The following is a 23314-nucleotide window of genomic DNA, read 5'->3' on the forward strand; positions in this document are numbered from 1 at the left end:
CCTGGAGCAGGCAGGCTGGGCGCGGCCACCGGCGCCGCGGACACCAGGGCCGTGGCCGCCGCCGCACCCCGTGTCCTGCGCCCGCCGCCGCGATGCTGGGGCTGCTCGTGGCATCGTTGGTCGTGGCGCTCGCCTACTTCGCGCTGCTTGGACGGATGGTACCTGGTGCGCGTGCCGTGCGCCGTGCTGCGCGCGCGCCTGCTGCAGCCGCGCGTCCGCGACCTGCTGGCCGAGCAGCGCTACGGGGGCCGCGTGCTGCCCTCGGACCTGGACCTGCTGCTGCACATGAACAACGCGCGCTATTTGCGCGAGGCCGACGTGGCGCGCGCCGCGCACCTGGCCCGCTGCGGGGTGCTGGGGGCGCTGCGCGCGCTCGGGGCCCGCGCCGTTCTGGCCGCCTCGTGTGCGCGCTATCGCCGCTCGCTGCGCCTGTTCGAGCCCTTCGAGGTGCGCACCCGCCTGCTGGGCTGGGATGACCGCGCCTTTTACCTGGAGGCGCGCTTCATCAGCCTGCGCGATGGCTTCGTGTGCGCGCTGCTGCGCTCCCGCCAGCACGTGCTGGGCACCTCTCCGGAGCGAGTCGTGCAGCACCTGTGCAAGCGCCGGGTGAGCACCCTCTCCCCCCACCCTACCCCCTGGCCCCGAGTGCACGGCCCCGCAGGGTCCTCAGGGCTCCTGGTCTCTGTCCCCTCTCCTAGGGAAGGCCAGCTGCCTGTGCCTCCTTGGGGGTGCCCCTGCCCCTCTGAGTACCACTCCAGCCCTTTCGTCTGGATCCAGGGCCTCCCTTCACTGATGTCCGTTTTTCCCGGGAGTATCCAGGGCCCCTGAATCAACTTCTCATGCAGGTTCTTAGCATGCGTCCCTCCTGCCATGGCTTAACCTTGCCCCTCCAGACGCCATGCCATACCCTCCACCTTTCCCAGTACAGGGAGCCCCAGACCCGATCTCTCCCGGGAGTCTGAGTCCCGGTGCTGCTGTGTGGCTTGGAGTGTGGAGCCACCTTCTCTGGTCCTTGGTTCTGAACGTGAGGGATGGTGTCAGTGAGAGGAGGTTACTGGGAATTCCCAAGGACCTAAGGACACCCCACCCCTCCCCCTGCCCTTTTAACACAGCTTGGAGCTAATGGGTTGAGTCACTGTCCCCTGGTTTTGGGGTGGGGGGATTGAGCCCCCAAGGGCTGCAAGCTTTTCTACCTTTGCTGGTTGGAGAGAGTACCTCAGTGCCTGCGTGGGGCTGAAGGACCCCCCCGCCCCCGGGGCCTGCTCCTTCCAGCACAGACCGCTACCGCAGCGTGGCAACAGGGGCCCTGGGGACAAGCTGGGGCACCACACAGTGATGGTTTCCAGGGCAGGCTCCAGCCCGAGGCGGGTTCCCACAAACTTGCCTGGAGCCTACATGCCAAAGCCAGGGCCACCATCCCCGAGGTGCCCTAAACCAGGACGAAGCCCTGTCTGGCTTTCGACAGGTGCTTCCTGAGCAAGGAGGGACATGGTCACTGTAATTGTGAGAGGCCAGCCTGCCCCCCAAATCAGAGGTGGGGAAACTGAGGCTCGGGCAATGGGAACCACCCAAGGCTGTATCATGGGCCATGGGCACAGCTCCCTGGTTTTCTGTCTCTGAACACCCCCAAAGGTCCTGGGTGTCCCCCATGCCATAGGGACAGAGATGTTCCACGTGTCCCTTCACCTGTTAGGAGGCGGGCATGGGCAGTCCCGGGCCTGGGAAGCTTTCAGTCGAAGGACTGCGAGCTGGAACTAAAGCAGGGCGCCGGGCGGCCAGTGTGGCTGGGAGGAGCTCCGGAGAGTTGGCAGCACAGCTTAGCAGGTGTTCCCTGAGGACACCCAGCCACCGGTGCGAGGGCCAGGGTGTGGCGCAGAGGGGCCCGGGGGCCTGGCCCGGCCCCTGAGTCAGGAAGAGCCCCTGACAGAGTCTCGGGTTTAGTGCAGGGCAGTCTGAGGCTAGTGCCCAGGGGTCCTACATGCTGAAACCAGGGCGGCCTTGGGGCAAGAGCTGGCCCCCGCCGAGTCATTACAGCTGGTCTCTACAGCTGGCTGGGCGGAGAGCGCTCCCGAAAGCCTGACCTGGCCACTGAGTAGAGCTCCCCTGTCTGCAGGGAAGGACAGGGCTTCGGCTCTGAGCCCTTCTGCCCCTGCTTGTCCTCTTGCCCCCGGGAGCGACCACAGCCCATCTGCAAGGCCTCTGACCTCTCAGGCCTGACCCCGCATCTTGCTTGCCGCCCCATCACAACGCCCTTGCAGCCAGGCGCTGGTGTGGCCGTGGGCAGGCATGCGGACGCAGTAGTCAGGCCCGGAGCTGTGGGTCCGGCTGCCCTGGATGCGCTCGAGAAGGAGGGGCTCTGGGCAAGCCCCCATCCAGCATTCTCCCAGCAGAGGTGCTCCGACAGTGCCCCTCTGCCCCCCATTCCCCGCTCCGGAGTCCTGAAGCCCACTGGGCCTCCCTTCTCCTGTCACCTGTCCAGCCAGTGGCCTCAGAGGCTCTTGTCTGGGGACACACAGAGGGCTCAGGTGTGCCCTGTTGGGGAGACGGGCCTGGTGAAGGAGGGTGGGGGAGGTGCAGTCACTGAGGGCCTCCGGGAGGGGCGCCTGGAGGAAGAGGAGGAGGGAACTGTGAGCAGAGGCCCAGAGGTGCGAAGGCAGCACCCTGGCTGGGTGCCCCTCCTTGCACCCCTCTCGTCCGCATTGGCAGTGGGGCCAGTGGGAATCTCCCCATTTCCCCCTGCAGGTGGAGCCCCCTGAGCTGCCCGAAGACCTTCGTCACTGGGTCGCCTACAACGAGGCCAGCAGCCAGCTGCTCAGGGCCGAGAGCGGGCTCAGTGACGTCGTCAAGGACCAGTGACCACCGAGCCCTGCCCGCCGACCTCACCCTGGGGGCAGTTGCCCTCCCATCCCTGCCCGCCAGGGGCAGAGAGTGCAGAATGGGCTGGCCGGGCTGGACCGTGTCCCAGCTGGAGTGGCCTGCCACCAGCCCGGCTCAGCCCAGCCCCTTCCCCACACTCAGGCCCTCCCCCAGCCAGTTATCGGCGCCCCTCTCCCCCATGCCACGCCGGCCGGTGGGGGGGACACAGATGCCCTGACCCAGCTCTGCCCTCAGGGTGGAGGTGATGAGGAAAGTGGGAGGCCCAGGGCCCTCAGCATATGGGCGGGGGGGGGGAATGGGGGATGGGTCCCCCCCCACCGCAGATGAAGCGAGGCTTCCGTGGGCTCAGGTTGGGAGAGTGCTTGGACCAGAGGGACCAGCTGAAGCCAGCCTGAGCACTGGAGCCTGCCTGGAGTTTGAGCAAGCTGCAGGAGTGAGGCCAGAGCAGTCCTGGGTGCAGGGCTGGGGCCTGATTCCAGCCTGGTGAGGAGCTTGAAGAGTCAGAACAGCATTTCCAGGCAGATCCTTGTGGCGGGGCGGGGGGGGGCAGGCCCAGGGTGGAGTCTGGGCAATCAGGGCCCAGGCCGACTGGCCAGAGGGCACGGGGCTCCCCTGGGGTGGGCACAGGGCCTGGGGCCAGTGCCGGTCAGATGGCACAGGGTCTCCCGTGGTGGTGAGCTTCCCGTCCTGGTTGGGGCTAGCTACTGAGCAGGGAGCAGAGCAGGGAGCGGGATCCTGCCTGGGCGCCCTCTGCACCTTGCCGTTGCTTGACCGCACCCCTGGGTGCTCATAGGACTGTGCTCTGTGACTGTGGGTAGGACCCCACCCTCTCTGAACCTACACCTCAGTTTGCCCTCCTCCTGGGGTCGTCCTCAGCACGTGCCCTGCTGATGACTTTTTCCTTTCCTGTGCCGAGGGGCTGCCTCGCTCCATGGGCTGGGGCCGGGGAGGGGTCTTCCAGGCTTTGCCTGAGCGGCTCCCTGCCGGGCTCGCCAGGCTACTGGACACCAGCCGCGCGGTCTGCTCCTGCCTAGTCGCTTGCCTTCCAGCTGGTGAGGCGTGGGGAGAAGCAGAAACTGGCCCGGAGCACCAATGGTGAGGCAGGGGTGGGCGGGGTGGGGGACCTTAGCTCCCTGGCTGGCTGGGGACACGGTCAGGCCCTGGGGCTGGGCTTGCTGCTTGCTCGTGTGTGTGTCTGCTCAGGGCAAGGTGGCCGCCTGCCTGTGCACCCCCCCCCCCAGCCTGTGGTATGGGCCAGAGCTGTGGAGCCCCTGAGCCGCCTCTCGCCCTGTCCAGGCACCCACCGCCCGCTGGAGCTAGGAGCGCCGCAGCGCCCCTGATCCCTTGCCTGCCCCCCACGCTGACGTCTGCCTTATAGCCGCAAAGGGAAAGCTGCAATGTTTCTGTTTTATTTAAAGAAAGCCCAAGATTAAAGGGTTTTTAATGTCTGTGTGCTGGGGGAAGTCCTCATTTGTCAAGGCCTGGCCCCCCAGGGAGGCCGTGGACCACTCATGGCAGCATTTCCCCATGTGGGGGGCTGTCTAGGCTTCTCGGGTTCCCGTGAACTTGGGGACCAAGTAGGCAGAGCAGGACTTGCTCCTGTTACACAGAATGTGGGACCGAGGCCAGCAAGGATTTGCCCCAAGCCTCTTGTAGGCCCTGCTGCTCTCCTTGTCCCCAGCCCCTGGGTGTTGCTGTCCCAGTCTGGGTGGCTGGTGTGTGTTTCTGGTTTGGTCCCAGGATCCGGTGCCAGGATCCTCCAGAGGAGTTTGGGAGGTTAGCCCTCAGAGCCCGGGATTACGGGGGGGAGGTCATGGGGGGGCAGGTGGGGCAGAGGTCAGTGGACCGTAATTTGTAGGGGGTGGTGCCAGCATAGGGGCCATTCTGCAAGCCCCTCGAAGAGGGTAGGAAGTGGGGCTGCCAGGACGTAAGTCAGGAGAGTGACGGCATGGGCCATGTCGTGCCCTGACCACCTGCTCAGGAGGGCCTGGATCTGCAGGCCTGGAGAAGAACAGGCAGTTGGGAAAGTTGGATTTGCAGCAGGCATTTGGTGATGGGGAAGCGATGTGGCCTGGCTGAGGTCATGCGGTAGGCAGGTGGTCTGCAGCCAGGGAGCTCGGCTGAGGTCTCCCTCTTCCCACCTCCCAAGCAGGCCCCGGGCGCCCGGGGCTGGTCAAGCTGGGCCTCACCCCTGCCCTGAGCAGCTGGCCCCTGGCCTGCAGGGGGCGCTTGGGTATCTGCGTGGAATATCTGTGTCTCTTCGGCTAAGAGGTGTTTGTGCAGGTCCCATGGGGCGCATACAGGGAATGAGGGACCAGGAACAACTCGGGGGGTGGGGCTCGGGGAACACCGCAGCTGTCAGACAGGGACAGATTCCCCAGTGCGAGTGGGGACAGGAAATGGTATGCACACAGTGGGTCTGGGTCCCAGCAGGTGCATCCAGTGGTGGCGGCCAGCTGGCATCCGGAGCAGGGGCTGGGGAGACAGGATGGGTCTGTGCCTCTGTATGAGGGGTTCAAGATGGTCGGGGGTACCTGTGTCCCAGGAGCACTGTAGTTTCTCTGGCCACTCAAGGGAGACACACCCCAGCCAGGTGGGGGTGGGGGAGGGGAGGCTCTCTCGGTCTTTGTGTTTGCAGGAGGGCCAACCACAGAGGAGAGGAGGGTCCTTGCAGACTAGGGCACCGGGCTGGTCCCAGTGGGGTTTGAACAGCCTCAGCCACCCCGCCTGTGGATTACCCTTGGTAGGTATCTCCCATCTTTCTGCATTCTTTCTGACCCCACACGCCAACTCCTCTATCTGAAGGCCCCAAGTGCCCCCTGCTGGTATGAGCAGCTCCTGTCTCCCCTGGGGCCACCCCAGAGCCTGCCCTCCGAAGGCCACAACTGTGGCCTCCCCAGCTCCTGAGGGGGACCCCGGCTGTGCAGGTCTGGCAGGTGTTCTCAGACCTACAGACATCAGGGGCATTCCTCAGGCTCGGGCCACTTGGCTGAGTTCACCGCAGCCGCACCCGCCCAGGGAGGGCCCGGCAGCGGGCCTCTCAGGTGGTGCTGGGCAGGGGCGCCCTCTGTTGGCCATGCTGGTGCTGTGCAGAGGCCCCGCAGGTGCACGGGGCCACCGGCCTGCTTTCCCCAGGAAGGGGACTGTCTGCCGAGCCTCCTACCGGCCCACCCCCTCTGCATCCTGGAAAAGCTCGGAGGCCATATCCCTGTAGCCCCCCTGGAAGCTGATGCTGCGCTGTGGTATTGCTCGGTCCCCATGGGGAGTGGCGGCCTTGGCTCCTTGCGTCCGAACCCAGGGCCCAGTGGAGGCTCTCTGGAAGGCTGGCTGTAATGCAGAGCCTGGGAACTGCCCAGCCCAGAGGGCACCAGCGTGCATTTGGGCCTGGAGGGGGGCCGTGGCACGCTGGGGTGACGCAGGCTCCGAGGCGGCCAGTGTGCTCCGCGGGCTCCTGGCCCCCACCTCCCTCCAGGGCTGCGGAGCCAGGCCATGACCAGGGCCAGCTGGGGGGCCTCACGAGGGGAAAGCGGGAGTCTGAGGTTCAGCCCCTGGGGCCACTGCTGCCCGCCTGCTGGCTGGTGCTGCTGCAGACCCAGCGGGCCAGAGCCCAGCACTGGCCCTTGGTGTCCAGGGTGAGCTGCCATGTCCTTAGGGTCCATGCACACGGTGCCTTCTCATTTCATCTGTCTCCAGGGACATGGTAGGCCCCTCGGGGAGGTGACCAAAGCCCGCTGGCCCAGAAGCACCCCACCCCACATGCTCCCAGGGAGACCTGGGCTGGGCGGGAGGCTGCCTGCACATGCACAGGCTCTCTTCCCAGCTTCCCCACGCAGGCCCGCGGGGAGCCGGACGTGCCCACCCTTGACTCCAGCTTCCTTCCCGCCCGGGGGTGGGGTGGGGCTGAGGGCAGACTCTGGGAGTGGGGCAGACCTCCCTTGGGCTAAGGAACTTGTCCTGCTCGGAGGTGCCATGGGACTGGTTTATAGGAAGGCAAACCTTGCGTTTCTCCCCCAGAGCCTTTGTTTCCCCTTCTGCGAAATGAGTCCCAGCAGCCCTGGATGAGGAGGGCCGGGTGTCCGGAATGGGCCTGACTTAGCCCGGCCCTCCTGAAGGCTGGCTCCATGGACTCTCGACACCCAGGGAGGAACGAGGTCGCCTCTGCCTTGGCTTTATTTATTCTCTGCAAGTGTGGGAGAGAGAGAGTGGCCCCTGGCAAGGCTCTCACCCCTTGGGTCCCGTGATTAACCTGAGGCTCAGGGAGCTCATGGAAGCATGTGGGTAGGGGTGATCTCCGGTGATGCCAGGCCCTTCAGGGAAGGATGCGGCCAAGGAGTGTGGCCCCCAGCCTGGTGGCCTACATGGAATTGCACAAGTCATGGAAGCAGCAGTAGACGGGGTGGGCGACCCCCATGCTGTCGGGGTCGGTGGCTATGCAGGAGCTGGCGCAGGAACGGGTCACCATGGGGCTCTGGTTGAAGGGGTACTCTGCCGGGGGTGGGCAGGTGTCAGAGCCTGCCCCTCCCCTGCCCAGTGCCCTCCCTGGCTGCCCCAACCTCCAGGCCCTTGATCCGGCCCTTGGGGATACCTTGTGACCCCCCAGGCTAATGGCTGGGCCTGGGCAGTTGTCCGTGCTCTCCCCAGGCCCTTGTTGGGGCCTGCAGCGTAGCCTTGCGGGGGGGGGGGGCCTGGAGCCCCGAGGCTGATGCAGCCCTTGTGCCACACCACCGAGTCAGGCTGCGGGACGCCAGCCCCGCCCCCACCCCGGGCCCTGAGGACCGTCTGGGGAAGGTAACGACTGTGGACCCCAGCCCCTGTGGGCCGGCCTCACCTGACTCCATCTGCACCAGCGTGGTCTTGCAGGCCGTGGCCTCTGGCTTGCATTGAGTGATGTGCTTGCACAAAGGGACAGCCGTGGGCTGCTCACACGTGAAGCATTTGAAGGCCTCACCTGGGCGAGGGATGTGACGAAGCTCTTCACCTGGTCTTGAGACCCGTCTTGGAGGCTGGAGCGCAGGCCACACACGGTCTGGCCCCTGGGCACACCCCCAGGCCACCTGGAGCGCCTCCCTTCCCATCCCTGCTTGGGGGAGGTAGCTCGCCTCGCTGAGACCCTTCAAGGCCAGGGTTCTGGCCAGCAGACTGGAACACTGCATTCCTCCCTTGAGCCTTGGTTTTCCTGCCTAGAAAGTGGGGCCTTGACCCCGTCCCGAGTGAAGGCTCTAGGGCCCGGGAGGCTCATGTAGGGCAAGGGAGATGAGCCTCGAGGGTGCCTAAGGGGGCCTTCTGCCCAAGCCCCTGAAGGGCCTCCTCCCCGCTGAGGAGGTGGGCCAAGTGGGGCCTAGAGACAGTTCCCTCAAGGGCCACGGGCCGTCCCACTCACCAGGACGCAAGCTGGAGGCTGCGACCAGCAGCAGCGGGAGCACAGCCCTGCACCAGGCCATCTGCCGCGCCAGACACTGGGAGAGCCGGTGCCCAGGCCATGTCTGCGGGCACTTATATGCCTGGGCCACATCTGCAGGCATGCCAGGGTGGTGGCGGAAGCGGCGTGTGAGTCAGCAGGGTGGCATGGGGCACAAGTGGGAGGTAGTGGGCGGGACAGTGGGCAGGCGGACCGCATCGCTCACAGGCCCTCGGGGAGCGGGACCCCTCATTGCTCGAGCCTGTCTGGTGCCAGCCCACACGGACACCACACGGGCACTGAGCCCATTTGGCAGGCCCTGGCCTGGACTCAGGTATCTCTCAAACCCAGCGGGGGCCAAGGCTGGTCTCCTTCCCACTCAGATGTCCTCCCCCAGCCATAGGTGCCCTCCAACGCACAGGCCTGGAGGTGGGAGGTCAGGCCAGGTGCCGAGGAGGGTGAGTGCCTGGTGAGGTGTGGGGATGGTGTCATGTGGGCTGGCTTGGGACCACCAGGCTCCTCTCAGGCTGATGGGGGTGGGGCTCCAGAAAGACCCTGCAGTCACTACCAGCCGCTTCCCTACAGATGACCTTTAAGCCAAGCCTAAGCTTCCTGGTTTCAGACCCCAGACGACAGGGTTCTGCCCATCCCCCTGACAGCCTTCTCTTGACTGTTTACTGCCCACCTCCCACCGCAGGCTTTCCCATGCCCACACCTTTGTCTGTGCTCTGCCTCTCGGTGGGCACCCTCTCTGGTCTCCCATCCTAGCCTCAAATCTTCCCCATGCTATAAGGCCCAGTCCAGGTGCCCCTCATCCAGAGGTCTTCCTGGTGCTCCAGACTTTCTAGTTTCTCTGTCCTCTGACAGCTGAATGGGTGGATGATGGATGGCTGGAAAAGTGGGTGAGTAGATGGTTGGATGGATGGTTGGATGGATGGATGGATGGATGGATGGATGGATGGATGGTTGGATGGATGGATGGATGGATGGATGGATGGATGGATGGATGGATGGTTGGATGGATGGATGGATGGTTGGATGGATAAATGAGTAGATGGATGGATGGGTAGATGGGTGGGTGGGTGGTTGGGTGAGTAGATGGGTGGGTGAGTAGATGGGTGGGTGAGTAGATGGATGGGTGAGTGGGTGGTTGAGTGAGCAGATGGGTGGGTGAGTAGATGGATGGGTGGGTGACTGGATGGGTGGGTGGGTGATGTTTGAGGGAGTGGCTGGGTAAAGGACAGTGAATGGCTGGAGAGTACATGAATGGAGGGAGGAAAGATGGGGGTAGATGATGGATAGAAGAGCAAGTGGATAGGTAGGTGGCAGATGAGAGAATATGAGTGTGCGGCAGGCTGGGTGTATGGGGGGCACGCTGTAGGGTATGGAGTCACACCCCAAACCCACACAGAATAACATGCTGGGAGGAACTTGGGCTGGTGCTCAGGAAGCCTGGGTTTTGATCTTGGCTTTGCTGCTGGCTCCACGTGTGGCCTTGGGGTGACTCCCTTGCCCCTCTAGACTGCATTCCTGTTTGAGGATGAGACTAGGGACCCAGGGCAGTTTCGAGGGCAGATGTGACCTGGCCTTGTGGACTGAGGAAACAATGGGAGGGCCTTGTTTGCAAAGGAAGAGACGGTGGTTGCCGCAGATCCAGTAATTGGGCCTCACATGGTAGGCGCAGACAGCTGCCGCGGCGGCCCTTCCCCAGGGTGGCCCTTCCCCGGGGCCTGGCCCACGATTGCATCCAGGATGTTGCAAGAGGAGCTGGGGCGTGTCTAGTGTGGAGTCTAACAGATTGAGTGGGTCCCAACCCCGCCTGACCTCCTGTGTGACCAGCCTGCTCACGAATCCCTCTGACCCCCTTTCTTTCACCTGTAAACCAGGCCGAGTGTCCTGTGCTCCAGGGAGGAGCTGTAAAGACAAGGGGATGGGTGGGGACCTGGAGCAGCGGTGGGTGCCGAGAAGGCAGCTGGCATGGGCAGGAGGGTGAGAGACCCCGTGTGCTGTCGGGGACTGCCTGGAAGGGCCCTTGCTCTGGCTTCAGAGGGGCGGGAAGGCCAGGTGGGAGCAGGGGCCAGGAGGGGTCACACAGCTTTCCCATGTTTCCCTGGAGGGCTGTGTGTGTGTGTGTGTGTGTGTGTGTGTGTGTGTACTGGGTCCCAAGCCGGACTCTAAGGCTCAACCCCGCCACTCTCCTCACTTTTGTGGGAGACGTGAGAAATGCCAGGGGAGAGGTACGATGAATTACTGGACGGGGCCCCCTCCGTGACAAAGTCACAGTTCAGCTACGACCCCAGATGGAGGCATCGTGACAGCACTTGGCCATGTCTGGGCTCCCGAGTTCCCTGCCATTCCCGGAGTCCGCCTAAGGGGCTTTCTGGCGGATGGTGGCCATGCCGTGCGGCCACTTGCTGGGCAATGGGGGGTCTGTCCCCCAGGATCTGGCTCAGGACCACAGAGCCCCTGAGACTGAAGGTGTTGCCACAGGAGGCAGAGATGTGGGGTTTCTGGGGTCCCAGGGCTAGGGTGTCTTCTGGCCACTGGTCTCCCTTCTCAGGGGCATGGGGTGTTCCGTGCCCCAGGACAGACCTGCTTCAGGTCCTGGCCGCTGCCCTCTGCCATCCAAGGGCAGGAAGCCGCAGAAGAGGGGTGAGGGCTGGTTGTGAGGGCTATCTGGACTCAGAGCTGGAGGCCAGTGGGGAGCACCCTGAGGAACTAGGAGGGCTTCCCAGCCCCATTTCAGCTGGCTGGACGCCGGTGCTGTGCACCCCTCCCAGGACAGGGCCAGCTCACCCAGGGGCCCAGGAGAAGCTGCCGGAGCAGGGGCACAGAGAGGAGGGGCAGGTCCCAGGGGGACTGAAGGACCTCTCTTCTCCTCCCCCTCTCGCCTCCCTCAGGTGGTCCTGGGGAGGGGCCAGCACTGGGCGGGAGGGCTGGGGCCTGTCCTTTCTCAAGGACTGGGCCCTTGCTGTGTGTCTCCAGGACCACGTGTGTGCCCACGCACACATGCGTGTGTGTGTGTGTGTGTGTGTGTGAGCCTCGAGTCTCAACCCAGACGCAGGCCTGGGAGGCCTCTGGGGACAAGAGGCCTGCCGGTCAGGTGACTCCCGGGAAGATGATCCGGTGGACTCGGTGCTGGCCAAGGCCAAGGTGGAGGGAAGGCCCCTCTGCCCTGGAGCTTGGGCTGCTCTGGGCACCCAGGGAGTGGGACTTGGTGGGCCTGGAGAAGGCAGGTGCTGGGTGTGCCCAGCAGCAACCCCGGCCACCCAACATAAGGGGCCACGTCACCAGGGGCCAGGTGAGTGGGCAGGAGGTGCTTCATGGATCGATCCTGGACCCCAGGCCACTCTTACGCTGCCTGGATCTTCCTTCCACCTGGCTTGGCCTGCCCTCCTCTGCCCAAACAACCTCTCAGTCACTCAAAGCCTGCCCATGATGGCCGCCTCCTCCGAGAAGCCACCTGTGACCCCGCCCTGGAGGTGCGGTGCTGCCCCTGCCTATGGGGTCCCACTTTCTGCCCCACCGCAGTCAGGCCCCCCCACAGGGCCCAGAGAGCAGAGCCCCGCCCGGTTTGCTGGACTGGTGACCATCCCTGCCTAGCATGTCTTGGGACATGGAAAGGAATCAAGGCAGCCATGTGGGTGAGGAGAGCCCCAGAGAGAACCCAGAGGCCAGAAGGGGCAGAGACGGACCAGGATAGGAGGGGCTGAGAAGGGGCCGGAGAGGGACCCAGGACCAGGCGGACAGAGCCAGACTCGCGGTTGGAGGCCTTCCCGGCCCCTGGGCAGAGCCGCCCGAAAGGAGATTCATGAGGCTGGGTGCAGGGATAATGCTTCTTCAGGGGCGCTCAGGGGGGGGCGCAGGGGGCGGGGGCTCTACAAGCTGAGGCTCCGGAGCAGGAGGAGTGCCAGCGCCAAGGCCAGGCTGCGGCCGCCGTCCAGGGCGGGCGCCCCGTCCACGTTGCACAGGTCCGTGTTGCAGCAGGACACCGGCCGGGTCTGGCCGATGCCGTCCACGTCCGAGGGCACGCACTTGATGGCACAGGACTTGGTCACCGTGGAGTCCCCCAGGAACGGGTACACTGTGGGCCATGTTGGGTGCTGGTCAGCTCTCCAGCTTCAGGGCCCCCACACCGAGCCCCATGACCCCAGCCCTCCGTGACCCGTTCCCCCCCTTGCCTTCCCCCGCCACGGGCTGAGCGCTGCCTCTGCACTGGGGACACCGAGACTTGCGCAGGACTCCTGGCTGGATGAGGCAGTGCCCTTCCAGGTGTCCCCAGGCAAGGCGAGGCTTCCTTTCCATTAAAGAGGGAGGAGGGAGGAAGGCCTCCTAGCTTGGACCAGGAGCCCTTTTNGGGGGGGGCGGGGGGGCGGTGGCCCTGGAGGCAGCTCTGACCCTGGGGCCCTGCCCCGCCCCCCAGCACCCGCCAACCTGGCTCCAGGGGGTAGAGGGTGGTCACCCCGCCCTCCCAGCACCCGCCGACCTATCTCCAGGGAGTAGAGGATGGTCACCCCGCCCCCCAGCACCCGCTGACCTATCTCCAGGGAGTAGAGGGTGGTCTTGCACATGGTCTCGTTGGCATTGCAGGTGGCAATGGTAACACAGCTGGACACACCAGTAGGCTCATGACAGGTGTAGCATTGCAGGGCCACCACTGGGTAAGAAGGGACAAGGGACACATCAGGCAGGCCCTGCCCCATCCCAAGCCCTTTATCCTGGAGGCCCAGGTTTGAGGGGGACTGTACCATCCAGGCTCCAGTTGCACAGCGACCCAAACTCTGGGAGGACTCAGGAGGTTTGAGCTGTGGTCCTTAGAGACAGAGTGTGCCCGCACGGGCTCAGCCTGCAGGGCCAAGGTGGGGAGGGGACAGCTCTGGTGCATTGGGGAGCTGCCTGCAGGGAGCCAGGCATCCCTTCAGGGTCAGGGAGGGCCTCGGTGTGGGCCCCGATCAGCAAAGAGCAGCACCCAAAGGGCCGCAGTGGGCGTCGGGAACAGACAAGGAGATGTGTGGGGGACAGGGTGGGCCAGGCTGTGCCTGGGCACCCAAGGTGCCAGTTTAACAAAGGAGGGACGAGCCACAGCCCAGGGGCCCCAGGCAGGTAGGGGTGCGGGCCAGCAGGGGCGGGGGCCCCAGGGTATGCTGCTCTGTGTCCCACCCACCACGGGAGCCTAATGGGCCTGCCTGGCGCCGGTGGTCCATGCACAGTGAGGCCGAAGTCTTCTCCACTCACTGTGTGTCACTGTGTCTCCGGTTGACCTCACTTTCCCCTCTGGCTCGGGCCCACTCTACGCAGCTCCTTTTCTGGTTGGGTGTGGGGGCCCTGAGGGGCTGGGGTGTCTCCCCCCATTGTTCTCTCATGCCCCCGTCATCCCCAGTTCCCAGAGCCTTCCTGGTCTCCCCAAGGCACCCCCTGAGGCCTGCCTCCCCCGTGGCCCTGGAGCCAGGGAGCACGATTCTGACCATGCCCTCTCCAGTCAAAGCCTCTCCAGATGCCTGTGGCCCCCAGCTGGCACCCAGAGCCTCTGCTGCTGCCCCAGCCCTGGGGGCGGCCCCTGTGCCCTCCTCTCCCTCGGCCCAGGGCTGCGCCCTTCCCTCCTGGCTCACCCTCGCTCCCCGCCCCGCCTCTGCTCAGTCTCCCCGCCTTCCTCCACTTCCTGGCCCCCCTGCCCCGCGCCCCTCACCAAGCTCAGGGCCGCAGGTTGCCAGCACCAGCACCAGTAGCACCAGCCGTGTCCCCATCGTGGTCCGGTCCTCACACCGCACTGCAGCACGCTCGCCTTTGGCCTGCCCGCAGGGACAGTGGACACCCAGTGCAGCCGCCCAACCGGTCAGCCAAGCAGATTAGCGGGATTGGGTTTCCTGTGGGCGGCCGAGGGGCAGAGACCCGCCCCGCGCCCCCCCCACCACCACGCACTGGGGCCCCTCCCACCTCCACTGGACGCCCCATTCCTCTGTGGGTACTCCTCCTGTCCTCCTTGTCCCCTTCCCCCTTCCTCTATCTCCCACAGCCTGGGTCCCTCCCCAGCCCTGATGGCCCCTCTCAATGATTTGGGAGCTCTCACATTCCTCTGTGACTCCCTCACCTGGGCTCCCCACCTTCCTTCCTCCTCTGCCCGTACCCCCACCCTGGTTCCTGCCTCTGCCGGGCACCCTTCCCACTTGGGTCCCCAGACCTATCTGCAGGGCAGATCCCGGGTCTAGTAGTTCTGGGTTTGAACGCTACCAGGGTGCCCTGCACCCCCCGCCCCAGCTCCTTTGAGGTCGTCGCGTGGGGTATATGATATGGGGACAGATTGCTGCCTGGACAACCAGCCAAAGTGTCCTCAGAGGCTTCTGGGGCAACAGAAAGGTCCTGGATGGAGGGTGGAGGTGGAAGGGGCCAGGGTCGCCTTGGGGACACTAAGCCCGTTGTCCACTGGAGGGCAGGTACACCTGGGGCAGGGCCAGGAAACTGACAGGAAGGCCCTCGCCCAAGGCCCAGACGGGACCGAAGTGTGGCTCCAGCCACTGACCCCCCAACAGACACATGTGAGCACACGCATGCACACAGGCCCCCCCCCCGAGTGCCTGCACCTCAGCCTCCCCAGGATGTCCTCTGCCTGTGACCTGGTTACAGCCTCCACCAAGCCCGCAGCTGCCAGAGTGAGCCCTGGGGTGGGGCGGGGAGGGTTGTTGACAGGTCCCAGGGCCTCATCCTGGGCAGTCAAAGCCGCGGCGCCCAGACGCACCTGGGGCCACACTGCACCCCCACCCAGCTCCTCCATCTTCTCCCAGAGGGTCCAAATCTTACTCCCCCTCCTAGACTTCACCCCTGCTCTTCCTGTTGCCAGGGATGCCCATCCCCCCCCTGCCCTTCCCCGTCCTGCTGTGGTTGAAATTCTCGGTCTGGGGACTCTTCCCCCAACCCCCACCCCACAGCCTTTTTACGGTCCTTGGCTTTCCTTTGAGATCAGCTCCACGTGGGAGCCGAAGGGGCCCGTGCCTCCCTGGGCTCGGGGTGGGGCCCGCGGGCGAGGCGCGTGGTTTCCCGTAGCACCCAGCCTGTGTCGGCCACGTCCCCGCCAGATCGTACGTTCCTCACGTGGCTCTGGAGACGCACAACGCTTACAACTCTACTGTGGGCGTAGGATCACACGCTCCTGGCAGCCGCGGACTTGGGCAGGTCCCCTCGCGTGGGCTGGGGCAAAGCAAGCAGTGACCGGGCTTGTCTGATTTCACATCTCACTACGCCACCACCTGCAACTGGGCGCTGATGCTGGATGCAGCTGACCGGATTAGACAACACTGCACACACCCAGCTTCCTTCTTTGGTCTAGCCCAAATCCAAGCCGCAGCCTGTACCAGCCCAGCTCCATGTCCTCAGACCCAAGGGCCCCACCTGTGCTTTCCGCCCGGAACACACCTCTGGCCCCTGGGCGTTCCTCCTCCTACAGTTTCTACCAATCCCCCGCTAGCCAGGCTGAAACTTCCTGCAGAGTTGCACCTGTCTTAGGTCGGGGAGGAATGCGGCTCAGTCAGCGTCTGGGTGGGCTCTGTCTAGGATGCCTCCATGCTGAGAGGTCTCCAGCCACCCCTCAGTTTTACTAGAAGCCTTGAAGACAGGGCTCAGAAAGTGACCAGGGTCAGGGCTCAGAGTGTGACCAGGGTCAGGACTCAGAGTGTGATCAGGATCACAGCTCAGAGAGTGACCAGTGTCAGGGTTCAAAGAATGACCAGGGTCAGGGCTCAGAGAGCAACCAGGGTCAGGGCTCAGAATGTGACCAGGGTCAGGGCTCAGAGTCAGGACTCAGAGAGTGACCAAGGTCAGGGCTCAGAGTGTGACCAGGATCAGGGCTCAGGGTGTGACCAGGATCAAGGTTCAGAGTGTGACCAGGGTCAGGGGTCAGTGTGTGACCTGGGTCAGGGCTCAGAGAGTGTGTGACAAAGATCAGGGCTCAGAGTGTGACCAGGGTCAGGCCAAGTGTGTGACCAGGATCAGGGCTCAGAGTGTGACCAGGGTCAAGGCTCAGAGTGTGACCAGGGTCAGGGCTCCTCTGCTGCTGTCCCATCTTCCTGGTAGGCTTCATCTCCAGCTGCCTGTGGGTGGCCTCTGGGCAGTGTGTGCAGAGCCCCAGGAAGGCAGAGGGGTGTCCTGGCTCCGGCTCACCTGTTCCCCTGTGTGGGGTGCCCGTCAGAGTAGACTGATGGCTCCTAAGCTGACGTTTCTACACTGTGAAGAAAGTTCTCCCCAAGGAGCCCTTTCTGCTGTACCTTCTTGAAGGACCCCGATGGGGACATGCCTAATATGGGCACCTGTGTACTAGCGGACGTCAGGCTGCTCCCGTCTGGGCTGTGGCCAGTATCTTCCAGTGGGACGTGCCCTCGGAGGCACAGAGCTGGGACACCCGGGAACCCTCGCTGTCCCCCCCATGCCACGGGCTCCTCGTCCCTGCGATCACCACGGCTTGACCCTCCCAGGAGGTTTGCAGGAAGGCAAAGCTGGCAATGACAGGTCCTTTGCTCCTCCTCGTTGGTTCGGGAATGTTCTTTAGTGTTCACAAGTAATTGCATGTGTGGCAGGCATTTCCTACCTTGTCTTCTGTGTTTTAGTGTTGGGTATCGTGTTTTTTCATGTATTTCATTTAGGTTTTTGTGTGGTCATGAATCTTTCTCAGTCTGGATTTTCAGTCTTATTTTTCTCTCAAACACTTGTTTCTTTTTAATTTGTAACAGCTTTATTGGACGTACTTCACATTACATACAATTCACCCACTGGAAGTGTTTCTGGTATGTTCACGGCTCCTGCAACCCTCCCCCGTCAGGCTCAGGGAGAACCTCCGCCCTCGGGCTGCCAGCCCCGCGCACCGGCGCATGTCCAGCGGCGCCCGGCCACCGCTCATGCGCTCGCTGCCTCTCCGGATTTGCCTGTGCCGGGAATTTCGCAGAAATGCTAGCACAGAGTATGGGGTCTCCGTAAGTGGCCTCTTGCACTCCGCGTCTCAGGTTCGTGCAGCCGTGAGCAGTGCGGGGGGACGCTCTCCGCCGTCGGGACAGACCAGTGTGCCCCCCACGGGGCCGCCGGCCGTGCGCTCCTTCCACACTGTCCCTATTACAAGGGGGCTGTTGTGAGCTTGCACGGAGAGGCTCCTGCGTGAACGTGGTCACCTGGCGCGGGTATGTGCCCGCGGATGGGGTTGCCGGCGGTCTCCATCTGCTACCCTAAACTGTCATTTTAACAATCTCTTTTTTCTTTTTTTTACATTTAAATCTTTGATTCAATCAGAATGCCTTTCGAGTGAATGGGAGTGAGGGCCCGAAGCCAATTTGGTTTTTCTCCGAAGGGTGGTCAGCGACCCCCTCCCACGTTGTGTCTCCCTCCACCGCACCGGCCACCCCACGCAGGTGCAGGCGCAGTGCTGTCCTGCAAGTGGGCTGGTTGGGGCCCCTGCCGCGTGCCGCCAGCCCCGCGGGCCCGAGGCCCTGCTTGTGCCTTTGTGTGGGCTCACCGTCCGCTGGGCCACTGCCCCCCACACGGGGTGGCTGCACCACCGCCCTGGCTTCGCCACGTTTTCTTTCATGAGAGCGTGGCCAGGGTAAGGACAAGGAAAAGGCCGGGCGCTGTGCCTGGGGGTCATGGGGTGGGGAGGAGCCATGCCCCCTGGTTCGGGGGTCCTGGTCCACTTCGCAGCTGGGGGCTGGCTGGAGCCATGATTAAAAGTTTCGCAAAGTGTGGAGCTGGGGTGTGGGTGTGTGGGTGTGTCTGTGTGTGGGGGTGTGGATACGTGCGCGCGCGTGCACCTGTGCGTGGGTGGGGGGAGAGCCGCCTCCAGCTTCACCCTCTCACGTGTCTGCTCTGTTCCTTCCATCCTCCCCTTTCCAGTTCCCCCAAGGGCCCCTCCCTCTGCCGAGGGCCCCTCCCCCTTCCTCTGACCCGCCCAGCGCCACCTCTAGTTCTTCTGACCTCCTGCTCTGCGGGGGGGGGGGGGGGGGGGGACAGCTGCGGGGGAGGGGCAGTCAGTCGGTGTTGCAGAGGCTAAACTGGCAGCAGACGATGGACACGTGAGGGCCAAGGCCCAGGGTGGGGACGTCCGGGCAGCCACTGTAGCACGACTTGGTCACCAGAGGCAGGTCAATGACGCTGAAGGGGACTCCTGGGGTGGACAGAAGATAAACCGGGCAAGCTCCCCGAGGCTCTGCGCTGCCTGTGCCCGCTGCCCCACCGGCCACCAAGGCAAGAGTCAGTCCCCAAACTGGGTGTAACTTGCCCCCTCTCTCGGGTCCTCTCCTGTGCTGAGGTCAGTGAATGCTCCCCCCGCCCTGTTCCTGACTTGCTGGGAGCCTGGATCAGCTCTGCCCCCCTCTGAGCCTGGGTCTCTTCTCCTAGGCAAGGAGGGCACGGCTGGCCCACCCCACACATCCCCTACTCACGGGTGGCAATGCTGACACAGTAGTTGGAGCCCCGGGGGCATCTGGATGCATGGAGGCACCCTCCGAAGCCCTTGCACTGGTGACAATTCAAGGCTCGGGCTGCAGCCACGGGTGGAGGGACAGGTGGGTGGACATGGGCACATAGACAGAGAGGGACACAGGTGTGGGCAACGCCCACCTAACAGCACCCTCTATTCCCACCCTTCCCGTTCTCAGGATTCTAGGCCCTCATCCTGGGGTGCCCAACCCCTCAAGACCTCCCAGGCAGGGGGGTGGGGAGAAGGTCACCATGTCCCAAGCCTCAGCCCGGGGCTGGACAAGGTCCTGGCACTCTCCCCTGCCATCCTATGGGACTGCTTTCCCCAGGGTGCGGGTGGCCAGGCCGAGGGCTCCAGCTGGGTCGGCTGCAGCTGGGGGCAGCTCTTCTGAGCCCGTCCGTCCAGGACAGCGCTGGGCTAGGGGGTTGGATGGGGTCTCTCCGGGCTCCCTGTGTCACCCCCCAGAGGAGTAGATGAGCAGGGGCCTCACCTCGAAGGAGTTGAGGGATGGGGGCAAGGTGGTGAGGGCTCCCTAAGACATGGCCATGCCCATTTTCACCTCTGCGGGGCCTGAGCAGGACCCCTTAGGCCCTCAGGCACCTTGTTCTGGTGGCTGCCATGGTGGGGCCTTGGTGGCCTCCGTGCAGAGTGGGAAGCCAGGGGGACAGAAATGCTGGGCAATGAAAGGGACAGGAGGGAGGCTGGCACAGTTCTGTCGGACATTTCTTCTATGAGGACAACCTGGAGGCTTTGAAATACTAAGTTCATTCCATCCATGTCTGGCAGACCTGCCCGTCAGCCCGTCCTCGAACGTGGGTGCTGCGCGGGGCTCTCTGTCCCTCTGCCCCCCCGCCCCATGCTTCTTGCCTTGAACTTCCTCCCTCTCCCTGCCTCTCCTCCTCTGGTTCCTGCACTGAGTGCTTCCATCCAGGTCCCGAGCCACGGTGCCCGGGCCTGCTCTGGCTGTCCGCACACGCAGACACAGGGCCGGGGGGCGAGCACGCACGCTCACCATGCGCAGGCTCGGAGCCGCAGAACGCTTGCGCCACAGTCCAGGGCAGTGCACTCACGCCCCCCTCCCCTAGCCGGTCCTCTGGGCCTCTGCGAGGCTGCCTGAGCCCTGCCATCACCGTCGTCCTGGATTGGCCCCAGATGAGCAAACTTTCAGACCCAGGCCCGTGGGCACGACAAAGCACCGCACACTTTCACCAAACCAGTGTGCACAGCCACACACATGCACACCTGGGCAGGGGCATGCGGCGCCTCCTGGCCAGCCCCGGACCTTCTGCTCAACCCCTGGGGTTGTGGGTGGCCTCCTCCCAGAACCACAGAGTGGGTGATGGAGACGGGAAGTCTCCACCATGGAAATGTGCCCGCCATCAGCCTTGACTTCTCTGCCGCCCCACAGAGCAATCTGAGACCCACAGGTGACCAGGAAAGGAGACAGCTCATGTCACAAAGACCACCCAAGCTGCTTGAAGCAGCCCTCATGTCAAACCCCACGATGGTGTGGTAAGCTGCGTATGCCGCCTAACGGACAGACAGGGGAATGTCACCGGGAAAGCCCCATGAGAAATGCAGTTCCTGCCTCCCGCTGTCCTCTGCTCACCCTCCCAAACGCTTCTCTGCTTTGCCCATGCTCTTCCTTCTGCCTTGCAGGCAAAACAGGCCCCAGCTCAAATACCACCTCCTCCAAGCAGGCCTTCTGGATTTCCAGGCAGAGTTGATGGCTCCTCCTTTGACATGCCCACCGTGAGCTGCTGGCACCTCTGTCCCAGCCTGGTGACAGTGTCCCTGCCCTCATGTGATCTTGCTCAGGGATCCCTCCCCACCCCCAATGCCTCCAACGTGAAGGACATGGGTGGGGTGTTTCACCCAGTCTTCCGCACCCCCAGAGCATCTTCCTCCATACCTAGTGGGGCTCAGGAGAGCTTTGTGGAAGGAAGGAAGGAAGGAAGGAAGGAAGGAAGGAAGGAAGGAAGGAAGGAAGGAAAAGGAAGGGCAGTCAGGTGGAAGGGCTGTGGGTGCAGCTGATCAGGCTCGTGTCCTTTGCTGGCTCACTGTGCAGAACACAGGACACCTCCCACACTCTGGACCCCGTTCGTTCGCTCGGCAGCAGGGCTAGCGTGTGGACTGCGGGATTGTGCATCTGATGGGGAGCAGGGAGAGGACACCAGCAATGCTGTGGCATGTGGGGCTCCTGTGATCCGCTGGACCTGGGCTGAGCCAGGGGAGGGAGGAGGGGTCTGTGGTGGCCACCCCTGGTTGCCACCCAATCCCCGTGACTTAGCCCTGGTGGTGACAAAGGCTTTCCCCACCCCTGTCCATCCACACTGATGACCCTGGGGCAGTTCTTCAGGGTCGTTGATGAGACCTGGGCCCTGAGCCTCACAGACCTTCCCCACTGAACAGAGAGCCTGCAAGAGCACCGGCCTGGAGGAAGGTTCCTGCAGGTGGGACAGCAGTGGATCCCAGACAGTGCTGGCTGGAGCCTGACGCTCATGCCTGGGCTGTCCAGACACTCCCTCTGTCTACCTCACTTAGGGCCACTGGCCGTGAGGAGGGTGCTGACCCAGATGTGGAGACAGAGGCCTTGCCAGGTGAGGGCTGGGGGAGTGGGGCTGGTTGCGTTTGGATCAGGGGTCCCACTGGTTTTGTTCAGGCCTCTGGGTGGGTGGATGGAGACGCCATCCCACCCCGGGTGCAGTGAGAAGATGATGAGGCCAGGTACGGGCAGCCCCATTTGAGGGAGATGGCCCCGAGAAGCCCTTAGGCAGGGATCTGGTCCAATGGGCCTGGGGCTGGACCAGACGGGGCCAGTGATAGCGGATGTGGGCACAGCCGAATACAGAAATGGCCAGAGTGGGGAACTGACCCAGAAGGAAGCCTGAGCAAGGGAGGAGAGACCTGCATCCCAGGCGGAAGAGAGTTAGGAGGGGCCAGAAGAGGGCGGTCCTAGGAAATAGGTCCAGGCCAGGGAGAGCTGGAAGAGTGACCTCACACTCAGTGGCGGGGGCGGGGGGGGCGCACTGTGAAGTTGGAGAAGCCTGTGGGGGAATTGGGGGGAGAGGGGTGTCAAGCAAGGGGTAGAGCGCTGGGAGGTGGGCGGCCCTTGCAGGGACAAGGACAGCATTGAGGGCTCGGCTGATGGGCCTGTGGGTCCAGGAAGGGGTCGGGCGAGGGGAACTATTGAGTGCGGTCCACTAGCAGATGGTAGGAGGTGGCAGGTGGGGAGGGTCTAGACCCCCAGAAAGGGGGTGGAGGGGGCAGGAATTGGGCTTCCCCGAGGTGAGGGGCCACAGCCCAGGCCTCGGTGGTGGCTGGGGCTGGGGGACCAGCTTAGAGCAATGGGGGAGGAGGTGGCCCCTGGACTCACCCAGCTCCAGGCTCAAGGCAGCGGCCAGCAAGAGCCCAAGGAGCAGCCGCATGGTCTCCTGGGGAGAGGCTGCTCCCAGGGTACCAGGCTGTCCTCTTATACCTGCTCCCCGCACCTGCGGGCTCCGGGGCCTGACTCACTGGGCGGCTGACTCAGCCAAGAAGCCAGGCTGGGGCTCACCCTGCCCCCAGGCCTGAGGGCAGGCCCGGTTTATCACGCAGTCCTCTTTCCTCGTGCATCAGGGTGCAGGGTGGGGATCACGTAAGCCCATCTGGCACAGGGCGGACCCTCAGCTCACAGCCTCTGTTTTCCTGCGTGGAACTCGACCAAGGTATGGGCCCCGAGCTCACCCTTCCCCTCAACATGCCCGCGAAGCTTAGGGCCAACGGAAGCTGGAGCCCTAGGCAGCACCGCCCCCTGGGGTGCTCATGACCAGCTACCCCCCGCTGAGCCGGAACATGTGTGTCCTCAGCGGTCCTGCCTGTGAAATGGGCCTTTGTCCAGAAGCGGCAGTGCTCATACTGCACAGCCCCAGCCCTGTGGCTGTTTGCCCAGTGGGGGGAGTGGGGAGAGCAGAGAGGTATTTAAAAGGGACGGTCCCATGATGGGTGAGAGCCCAAAAGGGCACACGTGAGAGCAGAGGCTAGACACACCGGGCGATCTCCGAGCCACACCATTCTGCCAAAAGCTGGCGGGGGCTGGGGCAGCGTCAGGGCAGCGCAGGGGGCTGTCCATGGGACGTTGACCCTGACCGCCCGCGGATCCCTGTGTGTCTGCTCTGGCTGCCCTGTGGCTTTTGCTCACCACTGTCCCTGGCGGGCTCCTTAGGGCAGGGGACTGGGTGGATTCAGACCCTGCTCCCAGGTAGGGCCTGAAAGCCAGGGTGGAAGGTGGGCTCCTGGGGTCCCACCTCCCTCCCTCCCCCAGCCCCACCGGCCTTCTCTAGGGACTCCTCTCAAAGGGAGCAGCTGGGTGACTTGTGGGCCTGCCTCTTTCTCTTGGAGCCACAGGACCCTCCCGCCTCTCCTGCTCGCTCCCCTCCCACGGATCGTCCCCTTGCCCTGTGCCAGCTCTGGCTCCAAGGGCAACTGGATGAGCCAGGGTGAACTGGAGTCTGGGACCGACGGAGCCGGCATGACCAGCCGCACCAGACTGGAGAGGGGAGCTGAGCTCAGACCGCGGTGGCTGGTGAGGACGGAGAGAAGGGCAAACG

At 64.0% G+C, this 23314-nt stretch overlaps 4 protein-coding genes across 5 annotated transcripts; 1 reads left to right on the forward strand and 3 right to left on the reverse strand.

Moving 5' to 3' along the window:
- Positions 1 to 6: 6 nt before the first annotated feature.
- Positions 7 to 4325, forward strand: THEM6 (thioesterase superfamily member 6). Its single transcript, XM_034668703.1, is given in 3 exon segments — positions 7 to 146; positions 148 to 606; positions 2743 to 4325. Coding segments are annotated over 3 exon segments (627 nt in total). The 5' UTR covers positions 7 to 92; the 3' UTR covers positions 2857 to 4325.
- Positions 4326 to 7231: 2906 nt separating this feature from the next.
- SLURP1 (secreted LY6/PLAUR domain containing 1) lies at positions 7232 to 8340 on the reverse strand. The gene is made up of 3 exons (XM_002921607.4): positions 8258 to 8340; positions 7706 to 7825; positions 7232 to 7362 (listed from the first exon to the last, which is right to left on the reverse strand). Exons 1-3 carry the CDS (start codon positions 8316 to 8318, stop codon positions 7232 to 7234), a joined length of 312 nt encoding a protein of 103 aa, XP_002921653.1. The 5' UTR covers positions 8319 to 8340.
- Positions 8341 to 12124: 3784 nt separating this feature from the next.
- Positions 12125 to 15875, reverse strand: LYPD2 (LY6/PLAUR domain containing 2). The gene is made up of 4 exons (XM_002921606.4): positions 15389 to 15875; positions 13962 to 14064; positions 12813 to 12932; positions 12125 to 12359 (listed from the first exon to the last, which is right to left on the reverse strand). Exons 2-4 carry the CDS (start codon positions 14017 to 14019, stop codon positions 12154 to 12156), a joined length of 384 nt encoding a protein of 127 aa, XP_002921652.1. The 5' UTR covers positions 14020 to 14064; positions 15389 to 15875; the 3' UTR covers positions 12125 to 12153.
- Positions 15876 to 18248: 2373 nt separating this feature from the next.
- On the reverse strand, positions 18249 to 22207 carry SLURP2 (secreted LY6/PLAUR domain containing 2). Of its 2 annotated transcripts, none has more exons than XM_019802121.2 (3): positions 22102 to 22207; positions 18688 to 18786; positions 18249 to 18470 (listed from the first exon to the last, which is right to left on the reverse strand). In XM_019802121.2, the coding sequence occupies exons 1-3, from the start codon at positions 22151 to 22153 to the stop codon at positions 18274 to 18276; spliced, it is 348 nt and encodes a 115-aa protein (XP_019657680.1). In that variant the 5' UTR covers positions 22154 to 22207; the 3' UTR covers positions 18249 to 18273. The 2 variants fall into 2 exon arrangements, with proteins under 2 accessions (XP_019657680.1, XP_019657681.1); XM_019802122.2 differs by having other exon boundaries at positions 18249 to 18410; positions 22102 to 22182.
- Between the last annotated feature and the right edge of the window lie 1107 nt (positions 22208 to 23314).

The sequence above is a fragment of the Ailuropoda melanoleuca genome, chromosome 9 (genome assembly GCF_002007445.2).
Source record: "Ailuropoda melanoleuca isolate Jingjing chromosome 9, ASM200744v2, whole genome shotgun sequence".
In the NCBI taxonomy this organism is placed as follows: domain Eukaryota; kingdom Metazoa; phylum Chordata; class Mammalia; order Carnivora; family Ursidae; genus Ailuropoda; species Ailuropoda melanoleuca.

Excerpts from the sequence above, each read along its gene's own strand:
- SLURP1 (XM_002921607.4), bottom strand. The coding sequence starts at position 8,318 with ATGGCCTGGTGCAGGGCTGTGCTCCCGCTGCTGCTGGTCGCAGCCTCC. Across the intron at positions 7,826-8,257 it reads AGCCTCCAGCTTGCGTCCTG|GTGAGGCCTTCAAATGCTTC; the intron begins GTGAGTGGGACG and ends TCCCTCGCCCAG. Across the intron at positions 7,363-7,705 it reads GCTGGTGCAGATGGAGTCAG|AGTACCCCTTCAACCAGAGC; the intron begins GTGAGGCCGGCC and ends CACCCCCGGCAG.
- LYPD2 (XM_002921606.4), bottom strand. The coding sequence starts at position 14,019 with ATGGGGACACGGCTGGTGCTACTGGTGCTGGTGCTGGCAACCTGCGGC. Across the intron at positions 12,933-13,961 it reads AACCTGCGGCCCTGAGCTTG|TGGTGGCCCTGCAATGCTAC; the intron begins GTGAGGGGCGCG and ends CTTCTTACCCAG. Across the intron at positions 12,360-12,812 it reads CCTCTACTCCCTGGAGATAG|TGTACCCGTTCCTGGGGGAC; the intron begins GTCAGCGGGTGC and ends CATGGCCCACAG.
- SLURP2 (XM_019802121.2), bottom strand. The coding sequence starts at position 22,153 with ATGCGGCTGCTCCTTGGGCTCTTGCTGGCCGCTGCCTTGAGCCTGGAG. Across the intron at positions 18,787-22,101 it reads TGCCTTGAGCCTGGAGCTGG|CCCGAGCCTTGAATTGTCAC; the intron begins GTGAGTCCAGGG and ends CCGTGGCTGCAG. Across the intron at positions 18,471-18,687 it reads CTGTGTCAGCATTGCCACCC|CGGGCACAGGCAGCGCAGAG; the intron begins GTGAGTAGGGGA and ends CCGGTGGGGCAG.